This window comes from Myotis davidii, unplaced genomic scaffold (genome assembly GCF_000327345.1).
Source record: "Myotis davidii unplaced genomic scaffold, ASM32734v1 scaffold332, whole genome shotgun sequence".
NCBI lineage: Eukaryota > Metazoa > Chordata > Mammalia > Chiroptera > Vespertilionidae > Myotis > Myotis davidii.
The window spans coordinates 786,772-812,315 of NW_006285779.1; the positions used below are offsets into that span (position 1 = coordinate 786,772).

Genomic DNA, 25,544 nt, shown 5'->3' on the forward strand with positions numbered 1-25,544 from the left:
AAAGTCGAGAAAAGAGAAACCTCAGGCTCAATGTATCCTCAGTTCAGGGAAATTTTCTTCTATGCCACATTACCTCCTGAAAAGGTATTTAAATAATAATTTGAAATGATTTTACCTAAATTGATGCTATTAACACCTAAAACCTTTTTTAAGAGCATTGCCTTATACATAGGACAGAACATAAGCATGCATGGTAGATTACTTTTCAGAATTTTTTTAATTATAAAAGTAATCTAATGAAAGAATAGAAAATTTGGAAAACAAATGGTATGGAAAAAAATCCATAAACCTAATACCATCATTTTATCAGAGAACCCAGATAATATTTGGGAAATTTTTTTGTTTCTTTTTAAAAATGTTCTCTTTCCTCCTTGCTTCCTTTCTTCCTTTATCTTATATTTTTTATATCTATATTCAAAGAGTACTGCTTTATTTAGTATGTATTACATTTGAATTTATATATATATTAGGTATGTAATATGAGAGATATACAGGTTGGGGCAAAAGCAGGTTTACAGTTATTTGTATATAGAAAATAATTCAATAATTAGTAAAAAAATAAAAGAATAAACTCTGTGTTTCATGAACACACAACTGTATGCCTACTTTTGCCCACCCTTATGTATTAAACAGGTATTAATATGTATCCATGTTGCTATACAATCATTATGACTACCATTTCAATGGCTGCAGAATATTTTCACAAATGTATGAAGAATGATTTAAAGACACTTATATTGGGAATTCACTAAGTTTCGATCCAGTTTTTCCTATGATGAAAGACTTGGATAAATATCATTGTGCCAAAAGCACTGTGGTATTCTCTCATTGCTTTTGTCCCAGAAGTGGAGTAACTGAACCAATGAATCAAAGTTATGAAGACAAGTATGTCTTCTGATACACACTGCCAAGATGTTTTCCAGGAAGGAAAACCTATTTGCACAACCATCAGTGCTATTTCAGAATATGAATTTCACCACAATGTTCCCAGCATTGGGTATTTTCCTTATTTTACAGAAAATAGCACCATTTTTAAAATTGAAACATGTTCAATTAGTTTGACTAGAGCATATTTTGAAAGTTTCCTTATGAATTCTCTGAGTTCATTGTGCTTATTCAACACTCATTAATGTTTACCTTGACTTTAGTGTAATCTTCTAATGTTTAGATTTTTAAAAATTCCTCTTCTCTGTCACTTACTTCACTTGCTATCTTCCAACCTTTCTTCCAAGGGATTCATCTTGTGTCAATTCCTGCACCAGTTTAGCTAGTCATCAATCACTGGCATTAATAATGACCCTGACCAACGTGGCCTCACTGGGTGTAGAAGGTAATTACTAGCGAAGTGCACAAAAGGTGTTCTGGGGTGCCTGTCCTGTGTGGTTCTTCATTAGGTGCTGGTTTCATAGATGCACTCAGTTTATAAAAATTCGTTGAGCTCATGAAATGTGCACTTTCCTACATGTATATTACACGCTAATTTAAAAGATTTAAATACTGCCCCCAGCTTTAAAAGGCCAGGTGCTCGCCGAACCGGTTTGGCTCAGTGGATAGAGCGTTGGCCTGTGGACTGAGGGGCCCGGGTTCAATTCCAGTCGAGGGCATGTACCTTGGTTGCGGGCACATCCCCAGTAGGGGGCGTGCAGGAGGCAGCTGATCAATCTCTCAAGGTGCTGACCTAGCCAGTGTTGCTCAGTGGTTGGAGAGTTGGCCTACACACTGCAGGGTCTCAGGTTCCATTCCCAGTCAAGGGCATGTACCTGGGTTTCAGGTCACTCCCCAGACCTGTTCGGAGCACTTGATGAACAACCAATCGATGTGTTTCTCTTCTCTTCTCTTCTCTTCTCTTCTCTTCTCTTCTCTTCTCTTCTCTTCTCTTCTCTCTCTCTCCCCTTCTTTCCTTTCCCCTCTCTCCCAATGGAAAAAAAATATACTCAGTGAGGATCAAAAGACACACAAGCAAAGACCAGGTGCTATCTCACCAGGGTGCGTGGTCAAGATGAAGGCAGAGACTGGCGGGAGGATAGAAGGTATGTTCAGGTCAGGCAGACAAGATCAAGAACCAATAAAGCTGTTAAAGGAAGAACCAAGCAGAAGAATTCGTGAGTCCACCTGGAAAACTGGAAACTCAAGGTCAGGATCAAGCAGAGGGTCAGAGTTAGGGGCACAGGGCAGCAGTGCGAGCACAAAGGATGGGGCATGCATGAAGACAAGGTCACTCTGTACAGGAAGCAGGTGGGAGAACACAGGAAGCAGTAGTTGTAGTCAGCTCCTTCACCAAAATACTGCCATGGCTGAATGTATTAGAGCTTAACTGTTTTAAAAAAGATGTTGTTGGATGAAGGTACTGAGTACCCTTCTTAACACACACATACATATATACATGTATACATATATGCTGCATCTTCCATTCTTTGAGCAATTGCTCTGTCCCCTAAAAGAAATGTGCCAGGTTACCAAAATGGACACCTAGAAGATAGAAGAAGAGAACAGAAAGTCTGAGATGTGACAGAGAAAGAGCAGGCTTACAAAGACAAAGACCACCAGATGCACAATTTTCCTGAAGGTTGTTCCCTTGAGCGAATGTTCTCATCAACAGTGTTGACATGGGTGGAGATCCGTTCCACACCACTCTCATTGGATGCAAGTAAATAGTATACATTAGGCAGTCAGTGTGGCTCTATGGTTGAGGTTTGACCTATGAACCAGGATTTCGTGGTGCAATTCCTTGTCAGGGCACATGCCTGGGTTGCGGGCTCGATTCCCAGTGTGGAGTGTGCAGGAGGCAGCCGATCAATGATTCTCTCTCATCATTGATGTTTCTATGTCTCTCTCCCTCTCCCTTCCTCTCTAAAATCAATACAAATATATATTTAAAAATAGCACATTAAACCAGTTATTTTATTCAGAACTCAGCTCAAATATATTAATAGGAATATTTGAATAACACAGAGGTTGCTCCACCTTCTTAATAAAGAACAGAGACATTCCTGGACCACTGATTTTGTTTTCACCCACAGGAAAGTGGCCTCATGGAAACTGGTGTTTTTATGGTGATGGCGATAGCACATCCCACTGTACTGATCACAGACGAGGGGGGCTGTGGGTTGGTTTTCTCTTAAATGATACACAAATGGTTTTTATAGGCATGGGAGAAGGCCTAATGGAAATGCAATGTTTTTCTTTAAATAAAAAATGCCCTTCAGTCCTACACGTATTCCATGCGGGATAAGCTTAAAAACCACTGTCATCCCTAGTTAATCCCCAACAGCTTTTATCCCCACCAGGTGGGGAGACAGGACACCTGCTTCTGCCAATGGCTACGGAGGAAAGTTATCATCACCTGCTAATCCTGGAGGCTCTGAATACAATTACATTTCTAATCGGAGGGTTTATATGAGAATTTAAATGGAAGGAACAGCTTCATTTTCATTCAGCATTCTAGAAGTACAGGTTTAAACTTCCTTTAGAATTTTCAAGCCCTCCCCACCCAGACACACTCTAATCCCCCCCGCCCCCCCGCCGTGCTCTGCGCATGTGTGATGTGGTAGTCCCAGGTGGGACCCAAGCAGCAAAGCCCGAATGGAACCTCCACAGCTGGCCCTGTCTTTCCAGCGACCATGTCTAAAATTGCGTCAGCTTCTTAACCAGCTAGTCAAGCCCTCAGCTGGTTTTGAACTTGGCTGGTAGCTGTGATAAAAAAACAAACAACAAACACACAAAAAAGACCATAGCTGCACACCCACCTCTTCAATTACCGTAACAGCAACCTATCATTAATGCACTAGTGTTTTAGAAAGTGTATTTTACATTGAAATGATTGGCAATGCCACATCGGTCCAGCCCAAAAGAGTCTGAAAAACAATAGAATCTGAAATCCCATCTCTGATCTCAAAAGCCAGCTGTATTTGTTAAAGTTGCATTTTGCCAAGAAGACAAACGATAATAAAGAGCTTTGCAATCCCACCTCTCATGCAGAAATATAGCTATTTTCAGTCCCCCATCTCTGGTGGAAGGCCCTGTGCCAGGGTGTATGCATCCCTGAATACATGAGCACGTGCACATTAAAAAAATACATTGAGTCTTTTGTCAAAATGAGGGGTGTTTAAACATTGGCTGCCTACGATGAGAGTAGCACCTATCTATTCAGAGCAGTGGTTCTCAACCTTCTGGCCTTTTAAATACAGTTCCTCATGTTGTGAGCCAACCATAAAATTATTTTCGTTGCTACTTCATAACTGTAATGTTGCTACTGTTATGAATCGTAATGTAAATATCTGACATGCAGGGTGGTCTTAGGCGACTCCTGTGAAAGGGTCATTCGACCGCCAAAGGGGTGGCAACCCACAGGTTGAGAACCACTGATTTAGAGTATTTCAATGTTCTCAAAACCTATATCAAAACCTTTCAAAAATTCTCAGTTTTAGTAAGATTATTGAGCCCTCCAGCTAATCTAAAACAGCACAAGGTAAGCTGTCAGTCATCAGTGAGGAAATAGCCTGATGAAAACAAAAAAAAAGAATCCTGCCTGTTAAATAACTGGTAAACAGCCATCCCTCAAAAGATGTTCTAGAACTATGGTGAGAAGAGGAGGGGAAGGAAGAGAGAAGAGAGAGGAGGGGAGAAGTGGGGAGGGCAGGAGCGTTTTTCTTTCTTTTATTTCCAATTTGGAAAAGTAACCTATTACTTTTGCTGGTTGTTTTTAATCACAGAAATTCTTATAAAGCATCTCCAAAGATTCCTTTAAAACTGAATATATATTCTGGTTCATAGATCAATGCTCAACCACTGAACCATGCCAGCCTGGCTCCAAAGATTCTTATACCCAAGAAATAATCTTTTGTCTTCACTAAGTACTGAGTCCTTTTATTAAAATGCAAGAGCTGGCACAGAAGTTTGCAGGAATTGGGACTCTCAGAGGATGGTCAGAATGGAAGGACTTGGTCAAAAGCCCAAGTCAAGTTGAGCAGGAAACAGAAAGGACTTTGCTACATTGGGACACATCAGAACCGAAGAGGCATGGCCCCCTACAGGGTCAAGTGCAAGGTGCATTTGCACCCTACCTACCCACCCCGTTGCAGCTTTGGAAGTTGCAAGGCTTGGACCTTAACCCACACCCTGGCCTTGACAAGGGTAAGGTAGCCATGTTTCCCAGTTGACTCAAAGGTTGCTATGATGTGCCTTAACTAACACAACACTAGGTGCATCTCCCAACTTCTAGATACAATTCTGTTCTATCCAGAAGGTATTTCCTTAGTTCTCCAGCAGTGTTTTTACCAAGTGAGATCTCCTGCCAAGTCTCCTGCAGGTTCAGGGTAGCAATTTGGAAGATGAAGCAATTGGATATGGCCTGTTTAAAATATCATTCAATTATGTCTTTTGTAATACATACAACAGAATGAGACAGCCTTACCGATTCTAAAGAAATTGCTGATGCATTGCATCAAAGGCACAATAATGGAAACACAAACACCTCCCTCTCGTGCTGCTGTTTCCTTCCCACTAGCACTTTTCATTTTCTCTAGAAGCAACCAGCTGCCTCAGTGCATGCACATCAGAGAAGGCTCCCGTCTGAAACAAGACAATTGTACATCAATCTTAACCACCCTTACATCTTCATTTGCTGCTGTACAGCATCACCCTCCTTGACTCTAAACCGATAAATTACCCCAAAATAAAGAAAAACTCTCCTGAAACTTGGATGACTGGATCTGGGTGTTTTATGTCATCTCTGCAAATATTTCCAGAGGCATCATCTGCCTCTTCACACCATTTATTTAAAAGAATGGCAGGGCACCGCTTAGAAACTTTATGGGCCTGAAGAATAGTCAGCCACTTTACAAAAAAGATGCCAACAAGCAAGAGTACCTAAGGGACCACCCATCCAGAAATGTGCAGTGTGGCTAGGAACATCCATCAACAACATGGCCACATTTCCAAATATTTTTACTAAGTGAAGAAGCAGCCACTGAGCCTGAAAGTGTTTTGAATGCATTTTGTCCACAAGGGTGGATACTTCCTGATCAATGCCCGAATGTTCTCCGCGCTGCAGTGATGGAGAGAAAGGATACTCCATCTAGATACACACAAGACACATTGCATTTGGTTCATCAGACTCTTGGCATGAGATGCCTGTTGCTTCTAATCTAGCTTGTCTGCATATAAATAAAAACATGGTTTAGGAGTTCTGCACTTCTTCTAAATTACCATCTAGCCATTTAACATCATCTTAGTAAGTTCTTTCTATTTCAACATAGCTTCAAAGTTCCTGAATATATTAAGCATCTAAACTCACAGAGTATCTGACATTTGGCTAAGTCTTTCATACAATATCCACTTGATGCCATGAAAGAATGTATTTGCAATGGCTTTTGCTCTGCAAATGTCATGTGGGTGTCCTTAAGGGATTGCATTAAGCACCTGACGCCCACCTCGAAGCTCCATGAATGAGAGAGATAAAGGTTATGTTGAAATTATTGTTTAAAGGTGCTGACATCACACATGTATACACACACACACTCATTTCCCACACACTCACATTTATAACCACATATTGTAATATATACTGATCAGCAACTATTTCAGGATTTAAGAAAGAACAAAGAGAAGAAACTATTTCAATGAAGGTTATTCCCATGGATCTCTCTATGCAAGACAGTGCTTGGAATTTTCTATTTCCTTTCATTAATTGATTCCATAACATTATACTGACATCAATCACAGTACTAAGGCTCTAGGGATGGCAGGAAATATGAAGAGGAATCATCTAAAGTCCATTTTCTTAAGTATAGATTGATCAACTCTAGAGGGTTTGTTCCCATAGCATTTATACATTCAGCCATTTAATATTATTATCAAATACTTACTGAGCACTTATTAAGTACCAGGCACTGTGCTGATGTCTGGTGCTATAAAGGTGAGAAAATATGCTTTCAAATCCTGGCTCCTCCAGTTACTAGCTGGGTGCATCTGAACACCTGTGTGTACTACAGTCACTACACAATTATTATGAATACACATTTCCTATTTATCTCATAAGGTTGTTTTAAAGGTCAAATGAATAAAGTTATATAGAAAACTATCTTGAACCTGTGAAATAATGAAGAGCATTGCCAATAAATAAAAGATAACTTCCACATATTTTGATACTTAAGAGTAGATAGGGAAGTTGGTTGCTGAAGACAAAATCAACTTGCTTGGAATAATGAAATGCCACGGAGACCCTTCCAAAATCTGGATGGAATAAACAAGTGCTTTTCAACGAGTGGTACCTGAGTGACAAGATGTGAATGAAAACAGTATTTGTTCACCTTTTGGTCCAGACTGTAGGCCAGCACCCAGTCCTCTTGCTTGGGATGGAAGAGCAGACTCTGGATGTAGAAGGTGAGCCTGTATTTTTGATAGGTCGCCCCTTCATCTGAGCTGATCAGTATGCTGCTCTCCATTTCAGGATCACTGAGAAGCATGATCTAAACAGAGAAGAGAGGAGAAAATATAGAGTTAGTGGGAGAGAATAAATACAAGAAATTAAAGCATAAATATACAGTCATCTGTACTTGGCACAGAAAGGGCCATCTGGGATCTATCTAAAATATAAAATATTGGTATTTTTCTCCTTCACTTAGTCCTTCATTGTTGAATTGAGCTGAAATATTGTGCAAGGTTAGGCTTACATGCAAACAAGGCTTCATTTTTTTATGTCTCTATTTTTTAAGTCCTGGGAACATAGTCTTGTGGTCCTCTGTCCCTGACATTGGGGCCATCCCACCTCCCGGCCACCTCTTCCCTGCTCACTTCTCCATGTCACTCCTCATCAAACTATTGCTTTTATTGCTTTTTACTCATGAAGAGGATCCTCTATAATCTCACTGCCTGTTTTGTTCTCTCATAATTATTTTAGTGATTCAATTGCTTTAAGTGATTTCATGATCCCTTTGTTCTCAACATTTTCCAAAGCACGTATCCCCAAAGGACCTTGAGGAAATACTTGCTGCTCAAGAAGTCTGTCATCCCCAAGTCAAATGGACGGAAGTATCGGCTTTGACATCAGAGAAAACATGCTCAAATCTCAACACTCCTCCCTTCATATCGTGTCACCTTGGAAAGGCTTTGGTTTCTACAATAATAATTGAGTCTGATGATACCCAAACTGCCTTCAAGCACTTGATAAAATGAATAATCTTGACAAGTGGTAGCTATGATTAATACTCACCTTTTGATACTTACTGAAAATCCCCCTCCAATATGTGTGATTTGGCTTCTACTTATGGTAACTCAATAGCATTGGTCCCATTACAGGTGTTATTGCCTTTCTAGTACTTAAATCCAATAGACACACCTAGGCACTCAGATCTTTCCTTTAGTTAAACTCCTGTGAATCTTTGATACCACCGGTGATTTCATCTTTCTTGAAGCATTTTCTTCCAGGTACTTCTATTGCATCATGTCATCTGGTCTTTCTTTTAGTCTCTTTTGAATATTTAACTTTCTGTTATCCTTATCATATGACCATTTCTCAACCCTCACCTTTGACCCTCTTCTCTTTCACTCAACACATTGTTTCTCAGTGACATTTTCCACTCTCATTACTTTTCCTCAATTACCATCTTTCTGGAGACAACTCATAAATTAAATCTCAATCTGAGGTCTCCTTCTCTTTGTTTTAAACTTGAAAAATTAGCTTCCCGGTAGATTCTTCTATTTGGATGTTCTCCAAGCACCTCAAGCTCAACATTCCCCACAGTGTACCTCATCCCAGTCGATTATTCCCCCAGTGTTCCCTGCCTGGTTCAGCAAGTGTTTCTACCAACCAACCATTCATATGAAGCAACCTGTGTATAACTATAGTCAGGTAGTAAGCACAGGTCTTCACCCTTCTCTCTTCTTTTCCACTCACATCCTAAAATCCATCTCTAAGGCCTATGTATTTCACCTACTAAATGCCCTGAATCAGATCTATCGTTTCCCTACCCATTGTGATCGCCTTAGTCCAAAACGTGATCACCTCTGGACTGGATTGCTGTAAAACATCACTAGCCAATCTCACTGTACCTACCTTGCCTCCTCCAATTCCCTCTGTATACTGTGGCCAGAACGGTCTTCCTGATTCTCACATCCCTACTTAAAGCCATTCAATGGCTTATCATTTATCATAACCTGGCATAACATGCCCACTGCTTATACATCTGGCTTCATTAGTAACATAGAACCTTCACCATTATTATCCTGATTCCTTTGAGTTCCTAATGTTTGCTGAATGACCGAAGAAGAAAGTAAGCTTATTTCCTCTTACACTTTTTCCTGTCTTTGGCTAAACTACCACCAGTTGTTGGAGATACTTCTACACATGGTCTGAATCATGGGGCCCAAAGTACAAAATAAAGCCAAAAACAATTCCGTACCTTATAAAATAAAAGTATTTATTTTAGCATGATTGTTAAAATGTTAGCATAGCATATATTCATATAATAAATTAAGCTTTAAAACAAACTCAATCCCTTTAACTGCTACGATTCATTTTTGTTTTTGTTTGTTTGTTTTTCTTTTATTTCCTTACAGCTTCCAAGACCAGCTTACTTTCTTTCAAATATTTGCTTTGGCTTTATTGAAATAAGTTATTACTAGTTATCAGCAAATTTTAAAGAAATGGATGCATTATGTAACCTTTTTCCATTCGTGTGTGAATAATCTAGGGCAGGGATTTCCAACCTTTTTCATCTTGTAGCAAACATAAGTAATTACTAAAATATATTTTTTGCTGATCTAAAAAAAAACAGGTATAATTTTGATTTATTCATACTGGGCAGCTATTGTTACGTTGGCTGCTGTCATTTTTTTTTTTAATTTGACAATCTAAGGGAAAAGAGGCCAGTGGCCCTGACTAAATAGTCAGGTCTTGCATGTTTTGCAAATTCTGCGGCACACCAGTGTGCTGCGGCACACTGGTTGAAAACCGCTGATGGAGGGGAAATATTCTAGATGAGTTATTCAGAGATAGAAGAACTTTTTCCTCCTTTGGCACTCTGATGGCGTAGGACAACTTGAAATGCACCCCTGCTGCCCTTGAGGAAACCTCAGAGGATAGATTCATGCTCCTTGCAGAGTGTGAGAGGGCAAATCTACTCGTTGAGAATGAGGCTTGCGTAAGGGCCCTTGCTTGCTTCACATGGTGTACTGATGGGTTCCCTAACAGGCAATGACATAATTTTCCCCCTGGTGCAGAGAAATTACACTGCTTCTTTTATGCAGGTATAAAGAAGCTGCAAGCCTATGATTTTAATTAGGAGATAAGACCAACGTCATAAACAAACTTTATTTTATTTGCCATGAGTTACAGTACACTGAATAAGAGTTACCAGCAAGTAGCTACTGCCATGTATCCTCTTCCTCCAGCCCTGTTTCTTCCTGTGCACTCACTTGCATACAAAACACAGCGATCCGCACACAAATAGCGCATCCATGCGTGCACACATAGCCTTACGCGGACACAGATGCAGCATAGATGTGGGAGCGCACACACAAAAGTGAGTTTATATACAAGGCATATAGACATTGTGTGGGGGTTTTAGGGAGCTTTTATTGGCAAGAGTACATTTTTATTGCAACCTTTCCCTGACATTCTCATCAGAAATCCTCTTATATACTTTGATATCACTGGCAGTGTCTGTATATAATCCTCATTTCTGAGAAGATTAAAAGGAAGAGGAATGGCAATCTACACGTGCTGGATTTCCAAAATGTTGGGCACTTTACTGGATCTTTTATCAAAACTGAGTGTGAATTATGTGAAATATCATCACTTGCCTTTTGGTAAGTGAGGCTCAGAGGAGAAAAGCAACTTGACTTTGACCTCCTCTGATCAACTCACACACTACCACCTCCTCGTATGTACACTAACACTTCACTGGACCTCAAAACCTTATCTTTCCCAAAGGACAGAAGTCAGAGAAGTTTTTCATTCTTTCTTTAAGCATCTCTAAGAATTCCACACCAGCCCAGGTGGCATGGCTCAGTGGCTGAGCATTGACCTATGAACTAGGAGGTCACGGTTCAATTCCAGGTTAGGGCACATACTCGGGTTGTGGGCTCCATCCCCTGGGTGGGGCGTGCAGGAGGCAGCCAATCAATGATTTCTGTCATCATTGATGTTTCTATCACTCCTTCTCCCTTACTTTCTGAAATCAATAAAAATATATTTTTAATAAGAAATCCACACCAGAAAAAAAAAAAGCAGCTCACAGACAATAGGGTGATGAACACCTGGGGTGGAGGGTGGGGTGGGCTAGAAGAGGTCAAGGGAAGGAAAAAGAGACATGTAACACTTTCAACAATAAAGATTTTTTTAAAGTATATCTTTATTGATTTCATAGAGGAAGGGAGAGGGAACGAGAGATAGAAACATCAATGATGAGAGAGAATCATTGATTGGCTGCCTCCTACACATCCCCCACTGGGGATCAAGCCCGCAACCCAGGCATGTGCCCTTGATCAGAATCAAACCCATGACCCTTTAGTCCGCAGGCTGACGCTCTACCCACTGAGCCAAACCAGCTAGGGCAATAAAGATTTTTTTTAAGCCTCTTTCCTTCTCTGACATATATCTGCCCCTGGCCAAGAGGAGACAAATAATTAAATAATAGGAATAAAAAAAATGTAATGTCAGTGCTCAAAAAGGAAAGAAGGAGAAGGAAGAGACCACAATATTAACATAAATACAATAAGAGAGCAAATGCCTCCTCAGAAGTTGTCTCAAGATAACATGTGTGTGCTGCATATGAACATACTATAGATATAAAGAAAACCATCTCATAACCACCCATGTTTCTGTTGTTTGTTAAGCAGGGATTTCGAACACAAATGCTTAAGAGGGCAAAGCAGGTAAATAATAAGTGAAGCAGATAAAATAAGACAAGGATTGGGGAGGACTGTGCTGAAATGGGAAACGCCCACCTTTTCTTAGAATATTTCAAATTGAATTAAAAAAAATTGTGCGCAAATTAAATGTCTGTGGACTGAATTTCTGAAGTAGTTGTGTGACCCATGTCAATGTTATGATCACTTGTTTCTACAGAAACAAAGGAATGTACAACCCATGCCTTTTCATATGGATAGAAACCCTCTGGCGATGCCTGCGAGTTCTGTACTTACATGGTTTTAAAGAGCTCCCACTGGAAATTTTTGTTTCATTTTTTTTCTCTTTTACTTCATTTTGCTTTGGTCTTTTATCCAGCTTTTCCTGACATAAGAACTGCAGTGGGTGTGTGCATGTATTGGGAGAGGAGTATTTCTAATATGGGTTAGCAGAATTATTAGTGGTATAGACTCTGGGGGCAGGTGCCTTGAGGTCAAATCTCAGTCGGCTATTTTACGTGTAGACATAAGGATATTATTCAATTTCCCCAATCTGTTAGTTCATCTATTAAAAAAGCAGATAATAATTGTATCTAACTCACAGTGCTGTTAAGATAATTAAATGAAATGCTGATTAAAACAGCTTAACACAGGCCCACAACTCCTAAGCAAACATTAAACTTTATCTTTCAATCGCCCAGGATAAGAGTCCAACTGCAGTCAGAAGACATGCCCAGCAGGTGGGAGACAACTAGAAGCGATTTGGGGATTATTTGCCTCCCTCTTGACTCCCATCATCCCTGAGCTTTGGGGATTAAAACGGAAAAGATGGGTGGGGAGGGAAAAGGGAAGTTGCTGTTCCATGGGTATTATTAAAAAAGGAACAACAGGCCCAAAACGGAGTCACTTGTGTTAAGGCCCTGTGTCAGAAAACTAAGACCTAATACCTACCCCAATTACAGCTTCAACCTCCCCCAGGAATGTGACCTTTAGCCAACCAACCAAGAATTTCCTAGTCAGCACTAGGAGGTGATTCCCCTGACACACCATTTCTGGTCCCCTTAGGACAGTGGTCGGCAAACTCATTACTCAACAGAGCCAAATATCAACAGTACGATTGAAATTTCTTTTGAGAGCCAAAATTTTTAAACTTAAACTATATAGGTAGGTACATTATTATGAACTTAATTAGGGTCCTCCTAAGCTGGCCTTTGCTAAAAACATCCTCAATCTGATTGAGGTACATTCACTGAGGTCGACCCCTTCCAACGCTCCCATCCACACTCATCTTGTACACTTGTTTCGTCTATCTCCTTTCGTTCATCCTCTCTATATGTCCACCCCCCACTTCTTCTAACGCCACTTCTTCAAATAGACTCGCCCAGGCCGAAAACCGACTTCTGCGCATGGGCCACGAAGTTTTAATCGCATTCAACGTGTGCCCCCACACGTGGTATTTTGAGGAAGAGCCACACTCAAGGGGCCAAAGAACTGCATGCGACTCGGGAGCCACGGTTTGCCGACCACTGCCTGAGGAGGTTGACCTTGAATAAAAAAAAAACAAAACACATTCATTGCTCATCATTTCCTTTGTCCATCCCCTCTCTGCCTTTGAAAAACTTTCTACTTGCCAGATAGGATGCTGCCCAATTCATGAATCATTTAATAAAGCCAACTGTACCTTCAAAATTTATTCAGTTGAATTTGTGTTATGTAACAGTAAGAAGCTTCAATCGTGCAAAATGCTAAAGTTCTAGAGATGGGCTGTAGAGTATTGTCATTATTGTTAACAACACTGTACTGTACAATTGAAAGAGCTTGTCGAGGGGGTAGATTGCATATTATGTGATTTTTTAAAACCACAATTAAAACTTGACATGACCACTCTCATCTCTTCAAAGGGAGGCTCCAACCTAGGAAGCAACTAAACACATCCCTGCCTTAGGAGTGAGGACCTCATACAAGCAGTCTCTGTATTTGGCCATTCATTATACATTAACTGCTGTAACTCATATTGGAGATGGACAAGTATTAGAGTTTACCAATGTAAGGATGGTACAATACCATGTTTTCATTTACTTGCAATGTTTTTGCAGGAAATTCCTGGAAAATTTGAATAATAGTGCCCCTAATTTTTTTAAAGCAATCTTAGAAAGTTTTAAGGATTTCTCCCCACTTTCTTTATTTTAATGTATTTTTTGTTGATTTCAGAGAGGAAGGGAGAAGGAGAGAGAGATAGAAGCATTAATTATGAGAGATAATCATTGATTGGCTGTCTCTTACACACTCCCAACAGGAGATGGAGCCTACAACCCAGGCATGTGTCCTGACCAGGAATTGTAAGAGAGGTATTCTTTATTTAGGCTGACCCTTAAACCTATTGGCATAATTGACACATTGTTGAATAGTGACTTATTCAACTAACAAGTTGAGCCTGTTCTATAAAAAACTTTTAAATCACAATATAACAATATACTAGTACCCCCACACACACACCCCATCTATCTATCTATCTATTTAATAATCTAACATGTCCTCTAGCAATGATTCTCCACTGGGGTGAGAAGAGGAATTGCCTCTAGAGGACATTTAGCAATGTATGGAGACATTTAAATTGTTCCATTTTAATTGGGGAAGAGGGGGATATATTGGCATCTAGTGGGTAGATGCCAGAGATGCTGCTATACACATTACAGTGCATAGGACAACGAATTACTCAACACAAAATGTCAATATTGCTGCTGTTGAGAAGCCTTGTCACCATATATATACATATATATATAGATATACTACTATGGGGAAAATATATAAATAACATATACATTGTATGTACAGATAGTACATTGATATTTATGCTCATATGCAAGCTTCTTTCACCTACTGCCACTAATACATGCCAGATTTAGACCCTTGCCTTTCCCCTCCAACCCATCACATCTATTTGTCCTTCAGAATTTAACATAAGCATCACCCGTAAAGCAACAATCATTGAGGCCAATCAAAAAACATTAAATGATACAAAAACAACTAAACAACAACAAAAGTATTTTTTAAATGGGCAAACGACTTGAATGTATATTTTTCTAAAAAAATATGTAAATGGCTAAAAAGCACATAAAATATATTTAATATCATTAATCATAAGGGAAATACAAATAAAAACCACAAATGAAATACCACCTCATACCAATTGAGATGTAAAAGCAGAGAATATAGTAAGTGTTGGCAAGGATATTGAGAAATGAAACCCTAGTGCGCTGCTGGTAGAAATATAAAACAGTGCAGCTACTAAGGAAAACAATATGTGGTTCCTCAAAAAATTGAAAATAAAATTGCATATGCTCCAGCATGTTTTTCTGGATATATACCCAAAAATATTGAAAGCAGGGCTTCAAAGAAATATCTGTACACCCACCCACATTCATAATAGTGCTATTCATAATAACCAAAAATGGGAGCAACCCAATTGCCCACTGATGGAGGACTAGGTAAAAAAGGTGGTCTATATATACAAGGGAAATTATTCAGTCTTTAAAAGTAAGGAAATTCTGTCACATGCTACAACATGGGTGAAATAAGGACATCACGGTAAATGAAATAAGCCAGTCACAAACAAAATACTGTATAATTTCCACTTACTATATAATTACTACTTATGTGGTAACTAGTGTCAAATTCATAGGAACCGAGAGTAGGATGATGGTTGCCAGGGGCTGCGGGAAAGGAAAATGAGGAGTTGTCCTTTAATGAGTATAGACTTTTAGTTCTGCAAGAAGAAAAGAGTCCTGGAGTCCAGGAAAGGCCTCATGAGAAGGCAGCCTTTGGAATGGATGTAGGAGTCAGGTGAGCTAGAACAGAGTGAGGAGGTAGAGTATTGTGAATGGGGTCAGGGGATGAGGGGTGAGGTAAGCACCCAGGCTTCATCCCACATGATGTGGAAAGCCTTGGGCTTTGAATGAGGCACTGACAGGCTATGGCTTGCATGTTGATCCTTTCACTCTGGCTGTCACTCTCGTGGAACAGAGCATGTGGGAGGTGGGGAATAGAGGGACAGAATCAGAGAGATTAGCTGCAGGCTACTGCTAGGATCCAGATGGGAGAGACTGATGGCCCAAGCTAAGGTGAAGTGCCCAGATACTGAAATGGGTCTCTTTCTGGTTGTATTTAAAGCCAACAGTCAAAACGGTCTACTTACAGATGAGATGCAGGATATCGAAGAAAGTGAGGAGATCTATTAAAATGTTTTTAGCCATACATTCATCTCAGTGTCACTTATCATAATTAAAAATTGGAAATATCTCAAATTGTCTAATGGTTTTTTTTGCCTGAACAACTGGGAAAACAGAATTAGCATTTAGGAGATAGTAAAGCCCTTGGCAGGAGCAGGCTGGTGCTTTAAAAATACGGAATTTGGTTTTTTAAAAGGCCAGGTGCCTATTAGACACCCAAAAGGGAATGTTAAGTAGACAGGCGATAGATGTACTAAGCCTATTTTCAGGAGATCGGGCTCACCTGCAGACAGGAACTCAGAACACATCAGTGCTGGATAGCACTTAAAGATGTGAATCTGCAGATCACCGAGACAGCAGCCATAGACAGAAAAGAGTCTGGAGAACTGAGCTCTGGTGCACTGTTTAAGTTTCAAAGAGACAAGAAGGGACCCAGAAAAGAGTATGAGAAGGAGGACAACCAGACACTGCAGTGCCCTCGAAACCTTAAAATCAAGGGAAGAAAGCATATCAAGGAAGGGAGTGTCCAATGTGTCAAATGCAACTGACAGCTAAGTAGGGTAAATACTGAGAACTGGCTGTCGAGTTTAGCAGCGCAGAGGATGGTAGTGAGCAATGCAAAGGGAGCGGCGTGCAGTATGCAGACAGTCCTGCTGCGAGTAGGAATTGGCATGACTGTTCTGGAAAGCAAGATGGCAATATGGAGCAAGAATCTTATAAATATTTATATGTTTGACCCTGCAATTTCTCTTCTAGGAATTTGTCCAAAGAAACCATCAGGGACCCAATAAAAGATTTATCCACCTGTATGTTCATCTCAGTATTATTTATAATGATAAAAAAATGGGGGGGAAAACAAATATCTGATAGAATGATTAAATAAAAGCAGGCTACCTCCATTCAACGGAATATTATGCATCCATTAAGTCTGAATTCAAGTGGTTGTATGACACATGAAAAATAATCATGTGTAAACTGTGCATAAAAAGCAGGCTAAAACACAAGCAGCAGCATCTCAATTTTGTTAAAATTGTTTACATTTTATGTCTGTATTTACATAAATAAACTTACTCCACGCTGATAAAAGTGGTTACTGTGTGGCAAGATCATGAGAAATTTTGTCATTATCTTTACATTTTTCTGTTATCTCCCACATATTCTACAAATGTGCAATGAGCAGTTATTACCTTTATAACCATATTTATTCTCTCTCTCTCTACAGACACACTTTCCCATTAACTCTTTTGAGAACTCAGAAAGGTTATGCTAACCTGTTGCCTGCTTTGGAAAAACAAGTTGAATGAAAACTGCATTGTGAAAGCAGGACAGGTGTCCTGTAAAGGAAGGGTGGTGAGGGGACCTTAACGTATACAACAGCAAGCGCATCTCCAAACTCAGAAAATGGTATTATGGTCCTCCCCTGTGGAGTAGAAATCTCGGACATCCTGCCCTCCCATCTCCAAACATTGCGGGCTCCCCGCCCCCATACACTTCATGGGATAGATCTCCCCCAGCCCAGCCCTGATCATGGCATTTCCCCTCCACAAGAAACTCTAGCGCCTTCTACCTGGCACAGAAACCAAGCCTGGCACTTCAGTTGGGGGTCCCATGTTGAGCTCAGGCTTGACTACTAAAACACAACCATATGCTCTTGCCAAGTATCCCCTAAAAGTTTTTTCAAATCACTATGCCTAACATTCTGATCTTTGACAAGGCTCCTGCCCCACCGAGAAAGGCCAGCATCCCCCCCAGCTACACCCTCCATCAAGGCCCATGGAAATGCTCTCCCTTCCAGGAAGTCTCCTCAACGCTCCAGCAGAACAATCTCTGCCTTTCACCAGCACATTTGTTATCACAAATTGAATGTGATGTGAGACGATATGATTCTGAAATGTTTAACATCTTTGAAAATGGGTCAATATGGGTCATATTTTGTTTCACTTGTCTTCATCTCACTTTGCCACTGGGATATCAAGTTCCTTAAAGGAAGAGAACTTCAGTGATACCACATCCTCTGATCTTCTTTGCTGGGCTCAGTGAAGCACATGCTGGGCTCAGTGAAGGTCACTCGAGGGTAAGTAGGCTTGCTTGTCCAAATAATCGATGAGTTAGATTCGTGGCTTACCACTGCCCTGGCCAGTGAGTTTCCTCTCAGGAAGAGCAGTTGGTAGCTCAGACATCACCGGCCCCACGGGTGGTCATTGTCACCTAGGGCAGCGGCCCCTCTGCCTCCTCCAGTTCTCTTTTATGGAAGTCTCATACAGACAAACTCAATAAATTGATGGCCATATTATTTTTCAGCAAGATGTTTATTTCCAATATTTTTACAAAGCAAGTCTAACCCTAGGAGAGAAGGGGGGGGGGGACGGTGGAAAGTGCCATATTTAAAAGAAAATAAATGAAATCTACAGAATTGGGTTGGATGTAATTTTCATTTCTTTTGTTGAATTTTTGCTAACATATTGTGGTGATTTGAGTTCAGACTTTGGTCTGTTTGCTTTGTCTTTCTCCACAGGAGCACTAAAGAACAACATGAACCCAGACATGTACTCAGGACACAGATGGGGGTGCTGAGACACAGGTTAGGTGGGCGGAAGGCATGGGCTTTGGTACAATGTTGTCATGGGCCCTGATACTAACCAGGTATGTTGGGAAAGGTTTTGAGAAATATCAAATCAGTTGACTCAAGCTCATCCAAGGCGTTTGCTCTTTCAGGCACCCACGTTGCTACTAAGCACATCGGGGACCCCAGTGAGACCTCAGAGTTAAGAGGCACTGCCTTCAAATCCTAAAACCAGAAAGGCAGTGACCACATGAAGAGATAAAGAAACACTGCTTACCAGCACACAGATTATCTACTGCACAACAAACCTAATGTATAAACATCTTGCTGACGCTGCGTGCAAGGAAGGTCCTGAAAAGATCCTGGTGCCCAAGAGATGGGAAACGGAAATTAATTGCACAGTGCCCATTATGACTAGTTTAGGAATGGAAGGTTGTTACTGATACAGTATTTATTTAGTGTGCCAGCATTGGTATTTCATTTAGTGAACATTAAGAAAAGGGGACAAGGCTTTCAGAAATTCATCGGCTAATCCTATTTTCCCACTGAACCTTAAATTCTTCATATGAGAAGCCTTCAACCTAGGCAATTTTCTTTTTTTAAAAAGTTGAATGTATCGGGGTGGCAATGGTTAATAAGATTATACAGGTTTCAAGTGTACTGTTCTGTGTTACACCATCTGTATATTGCATTATGTGTCAACCTAGCGAATTTTCAGGGACCTAAACTTCGATATTTGGGAAGGATTATGTAGTTAGGAGAGGCCAAACAAGCTTGAGGTCATCATGAGGCAACCAAACAAGGGTGTAAATAAGCTTGGAAATATGCTTGTCCTGGTCTAACAGGAAGAGAGTACGCAGCTGGAACTTCACGGGCATTAGTAGCAAGGTCACTACACTCTGGGAACACCACCTTGCCCAGTAAGAATGATGGTCATGCAAACATGGGTTAAACTCAACTCCTCAACCCCAGTCACAGCTCCCACTTCTGAGTGGCAGGGATGGGCTCCCATAGAGCTAAATGCTAGACATGATCAACAGGGAGCATGGCTCCCTGGTCATTGTGGCTCAGTGGTTACAGTGTCAGCCTATGTACCGGCCCACGCACCAGAGGGTTGGGGGTTTGATTTCTAGTCAAAGGCATGTACTGACTTGCAGGTTCCATCCCCAGCCCTGGTCAGGGTGCATGTGGGAGGCAACCAATCCATGTGCCTCTCTTGCATTGATGTTCTCTCTCTCTCCCCCTATCTCCCTTCCTTCCAATCTCTCTAAAAAGGAATGGAAAAAAATATCCTTGGGTGAGGATTAACAAATAAAAACACAAACAACAATAAACAAGGAGGATGGCAATTTTCTGAGGGACAGCCCTTTGGTCCAGTGGTCCACAGAAAAGCCAAGCTGTAATAACTGGTTGTACCAACAGTCATTTCACCAGCACAGGAACTATCCCAGGGAGAGGAAATGAAAGCACTCATGCACTGATTCCCTTCCCCCAGGGGAGAGACATTTCGCTCCCAGGGAGAGTACAGATGAAAAGGAATGAAACGTGCAAAGAGTGGGGCAGACCCTGGCATTTTGTGCAGGCCCTTGGTCTGTGCTTTCTACCCCCAGCTCGGGACACCTGCTCTTCATACCTTCACCTCCAGGCGAATTGCGTTGTATGGCATAGTGGCCAAGTCTTGTATCCTCACTCTGCTCCTTGGGGAAAGTAAGGCTGGTGTGATTACCCACTGTCTTAGTTTCATGTTGGTGAAAACAAATTAACACAAGTCCAATGGCTTAAAACAACACACACATAATTTTATTATCTTATAGCTCTGGATGTCAGAAGCCCAAAACGGGTCTCACTGGGCTGAAATCAAGATGTCTGCAGGGCTGCATTATTTTCCTAAAGGCTCTAGGGGAGAATCTCATTTCTGGGTTTGTTTTCTTTCTACTTCTAGAGGCTGCTCTTACTCCGTGGCTCCCAGCCCCGTTGCATCTTTAAAACCAACAATGGCCTGTCCAGTCTTTCTCAGATCACATCCCTCTGGCTCTGCTTCTCCCCTTTCCCATCGTCCTAAGGCAGTGATGGCGAACCTATGACACGCGAACTCATTTTTTTGGGTTGATTTTTCTTTGTTAAATGGTATTTAAATATATGAAATAAATATCAAAAATATAAATCTTTGTTTTACTATGGTTGCAAATATCCAAAAATTTCTATATGTGACACGGCACCAGAGTTAAGTTAGGATTTTTCAAAATGCTGACATGCCGAGCTCAAAGGGTTCGCCATCACTGGCCTAAGGACTCTTGGAATGAAAATGGCTCGCTTGGGTTATTTTAATGTTAGCTGATGAACAACCTTCATTCCATCTAGAACTCTAATAGCCCCTTGCCATGTAAGTTAACATATTCACAGATTCTTGGGATTAGAACACATCTGGGAAGCCATTATTCTGCCTACCAGGTGTCCTTCCATAGGCAAAGAGCCACCAGAGCCAGAACTGAGTGACTTAGGGGAGGTCACAGCTGATTCCCAACTGTTAAAACTGGGCTCAAAGTCAGAAATTTACCTCCACAATTGAGTGTTTCATTCTTCCTGCTACACTCTGTGTTGGTGACATAGCAAAGGAGAGAGAGGACACAGCAAGAGAAAGACCAAGGCAGGTCTTTGTGCAGGTGCCTCTTGTCCTGCCCTAGTCACCAACCATCCCCTTTGGTTTCATCCTTTCAGCTGTAAAAGTAAAGCCACTATCCCCAAAGAAAAGGCCATATGTATGTGTATTTTTTTCCTTTTGGTTTTTAGGGTGTTGTGGTTGCATGGTGTTGCTCTCTCAACGTGAAGCAGAGGGGAGGGGAGGAGGAGGAGAGGTGCCAATTCTGTCAGGCAGGTGCTCTCTGTAATGACCCATCATCTTGTGCCAGGCGGTCCCCATTCAGGCAGGAATAAGAGTGTCACAATAACAGTAATAAACAGAGAAGAGGCCTTCCAATAACAGCATAATGGGGAGCTCCAGCCACCTCAGTCTGGGGGTGGGAAGAGACAGGAGAGGAAAGACAGAAGGGGTGAGGGATGGAGGTACTCAAAGGTGGAAGCTTTCCATTTTGCCCCAGGGCCTGCTCTAAGTGTGTAAGGAAGAAAACAATGCCACACACACCATCACAAACTTTTTGTTGTTGGGAGGATGGAGCAGCACATTTGTCAAAAGGTACAACTGTCACTTCTGATCCCCCAGCTCTGCAAAGGCTCCACCCCCGCGGTGATTTAGATGAATGGCTTCTCATTAAGAGCCAATAAACAAAGTGCACTCCCAGCGCTCCTCTCCCGGGCCATGGTTGCCCTGTGAAACTGCCCGCAGGGAAAGCAGAGTGCACCAGAGTTGTCAAATGTAATTTATAGGTTTTTAAGATCTAATCATTTCCTATAATATTAGATTAAATGACCATCTATATTAAAAAGGAAATTACATTTACCTTGCTTTCTTCACTTTTCCCCCCTAGAAAAGTTAGGGTTTTCAAAAAACTCTAATCCCACAGCCAAGGGCCAGAACACGTCCTTGACAATGTACTTGAGGAGGATCAGCCTACAGACTTCCCTGTACCCAGGAGTCTGAGCAGAGAAGCAGGCCAAGAGGCAAATGGGAAGATTCTCTTAGCTGAGCCAACTCCATTCAGGACCCTCACAGAGTCCACACCCCTCACTTCAACCAGAGCTGTGGCACCTTAGTCCCAGTCCACACTCACCAAAGCTCCAGGGTATTTTAGTGTCTGTGGGGGTAAAGAGAGTCCTGGAGTAAACCCATCTCCCAAAATCTCATCACCTTGAGACTGGGCATCAGCAGACCTTGCTTTATCACGTAGCCATGTGCTCAATCGCTCACCTTCACTCACCGAGGCTCTGTGTGCCACATTCCAGGATGGACATGAGGGTACAAAGATGAGCAAGACAAGCTTCAAACCCACCATTTATTAGCCCATCTGTTAGCTCCTTGCCTTCAGAGCTTCCGTTTTTCTCAACTGTAAAATCCGGAGAGGAATTGCACTCCCACACCACCACAGAGGGTTTAGAGGAGAAAGACAAGTAAATGTTTGGAAACCTCTTGGTTTCAGCAAATATCAGGGCCTTTCTTCCCCTCTGCTCCCCATGGCATCTGAGAACAGTTATTCTCAACTGAGATGAGGGCAAATGCAGAGAGTCAGTTTGTGGAAGGAGAGGGGTCACCCAGACCGAGATGTAGAAAGTACAGATGTAAAGATTGGTAACCACTGTTGTAAAAGGATGGGTCCAATCCTCAAAGCACAAGAAAGAGCGGTGGGGCAGCCATCCATTACTGTGCCCTGCTTAAAGTCAGATTTAAGGGATATAAAGTCAGATGACAGAGACCAACTCTCCAGCTGGAGGTCATGTCCTTCACTCACTGGCTCCAGTTGAGCTTTCCAACCCTGTGCTCCCCAAGTGCCTGTGCTCTTGAAAATAATCACGCAACTCACTTTCCCCAAACATCCTACTTCCCCACCTTGAAGCTACTGCTGAGGCCACTCCTCTTCTCAGATGCTCTTCTTCACACTCTGCACATCTAAACCCTAGCTGTCCTTTAAGCCAGACCCAGAGTCCTTTGAGAAAGCTCCATGGATTCCACCCTCTCCACTCTGTAGCGCTTTGCAGAGCTCACAGCTACTTTAATTTACTGATTAAATTATAGCACCACTGTAAGTCCCCAGTGCCAGGGAGATTTTTCTCCATCTTTTCATCACCCCCTCTCCTGGAGTTCAATTTAGTATCTTTCAGAGGAAGCTATAAGACCCGCTGCCCTGCCCATGCTGCCTGCATTCATGAGCCCAGCCTGAAGGAGTGGCCCCTGCTATCCCTGCAGAACCCCTGGACGAGGGAAAGGAGTCATGGCAGAGCCTGGAGATGGTTCATCGGGGTTCTGTTCACAGGGGCACATGTCACCTGTTCTCACTGCATTCATGGGACAAAGCAAGTCATATGGTCAAGAATTATCAGAATTATCTGAAATGCTCCCAGCAGTTGGGGAGAAACCCAGTGACAGGGTGAAAGCAAGGAATATTTTGTGCAAATGGAACAGTATTCAGCCATAGAAAGTAATGGAGCATGCATCTATGCTACAAAATGGATGAACTTCAAAAACAAGCTAAATGAAAGAAGTCGGTCACAAAAGGTCACATGTTCTACAACTCCATTTATATGAAATATCCAGAATAGGTAATCCATAGAGACAGAATGCAAATTGGTGGTTTCCAGAGGGTAGGGGGTGAGGGGGGATGGAAGTGACTTCTTAATGATTATGGGTCTTGGAGGAGTGATGAAAATGTTTTTGAACTGGGTAGAGGTGGTGGTTGTACAATATTGTGACTATATTTAACGACACTGAATTGTTCACTTTAAAGTGGTTAATTTTATGTTATGTGAATTATATCTCAATAAAAAAATAAATAACATAAGAGAGCTATGGCCAGCACTCATTGGCTCCAGCCTCTCCCTTGCTTGCCAAGCAAAATGAAGATGAAGATATTAATCTAAAAATACTAGTAAGCACAAAACTAATTCCCATCTAGCTTGTAAAGTGACTGGTCTCCAAATAAACCCTCTGCTTAATGGAAAATAATAAGAATACAGTGGATCCAAACACTTACCACAAACCCCACTGTTAGGATAGTCAGAAAGCTACACTAACCTCACAGCCAACTATTGGTGAGTGAACCTTGTTACAGGTCTGCTTTCTTCCTGGGATCCCAGATCCAGCTTGGGCTACAGCCTCTGAAGAATCCACATGTCCTGTTTATGTAAGTGACAGTTCCAGGTGTCCTATCTTCCCAGGAACAAATCCTCTTCTAATTGCCTCAAGACTCCTCTTCTATTTCTTAAAAATTAACATTGCCAACAGGTTTAATTAACAAGCAAAGGCCCCTTCATGTCTAAATTTCATGCTTGAATGCTCTCACTTTAAAGGATAGTGTGCAGGTGCTTGCTTTATGCAGCTTTATGGAGCATGGGTTATAAAAGCTTACCCATATGACTTTTTAATACCATGGAAGTCCATTCAGTTCAATCCCATAAAGTCCCAGCAATATTTAAGTGTTAAAGGTGACTTTCACGATGATATTTATTATTGGATAATGAACAGTGGACAGATAGCCTTCAAAACTCCAAGCAATGGAGTGAATCACGTCTCTTCTAAACTTTTAAGAACAGGACCACCATGCCCAGCCGGTGTTGCTCAGTGGTTGAGCATCAACCCATGAACCAAGAAGTCCCCAGTTCAATTCCCAGTCAGGGCACATGCCCAGGTTGCAGGCTCGATCCCCAGTAGAAGTTGTGCAGGAGGCAGCTGATTGATGTCGATGCTGCTATCTCTCTATCCTTCTCCCTTCCTCTCTCTCTAAAATCAATAAAAACATATTTAAAAAAAAGAACAGGACCACCACATTTCCTAGAAATCACACAACTACCCAACATCCCTTTTGAGATTCCCCTTGGCAGCATGAGTTTTCTTAACAGGTTTTTTTTTTCTTTTTCAAGACCAAATCCCATGAGTCAGAGGAAAACCAGTTACTTAAATATTTGGATCTACCTTCTCCATAAGACTGGACATTTTAGGACAACCTTGACCTTCCCCTAAGAACAAGAGTTGCCCAAGATTCTCGGTCTCCCCTTACCAAAGCTACTCCTATAGAACCCTATAGAGCAGTGGTTCTCAACCTGTGGGTCGCGACCCCTTTGGCGGTCAAATGACCCTTTCACAGGGGTCGCCTAAGACCATCCTGTATATCATCTATTTACATGACGATTCATAACAGTAGCAACATTACAGTTATGAAGTAGCAACGGAAATAATTTTATGGCTGGGTCACAACATGAGGAACTGTATTTAAAGGGTCAGAAGGTTGAGAAAC

At 41.5% G+C, this 25,544-nt stretch overlaps 1 protein-coding gene across 1 annotated transcript in view; it reads right to left on the reverse strand.

Moving 5' to 3' along the window:
• SORCS3 (sortilin related VPS10 domain containing receptor 3) overlaps positions 1-25,544 on the reverse strand; it is a gene marked incomplete at its 5' end in the record, with an annotated part of 527,180 nt that overhangs the window by 246,651 nt on the left and 254,985 nt on the right. The window contains one exon of the mRNA XM_006756437.2: positions 7,311-7,469. Coding sequence (XP_006756500.2) covers positions 7,311-7,469 — 159 coding nt within the window. The remainder of the gene's footprint in view (positions 1-7,310; positions 7,470-25,544) is intronic.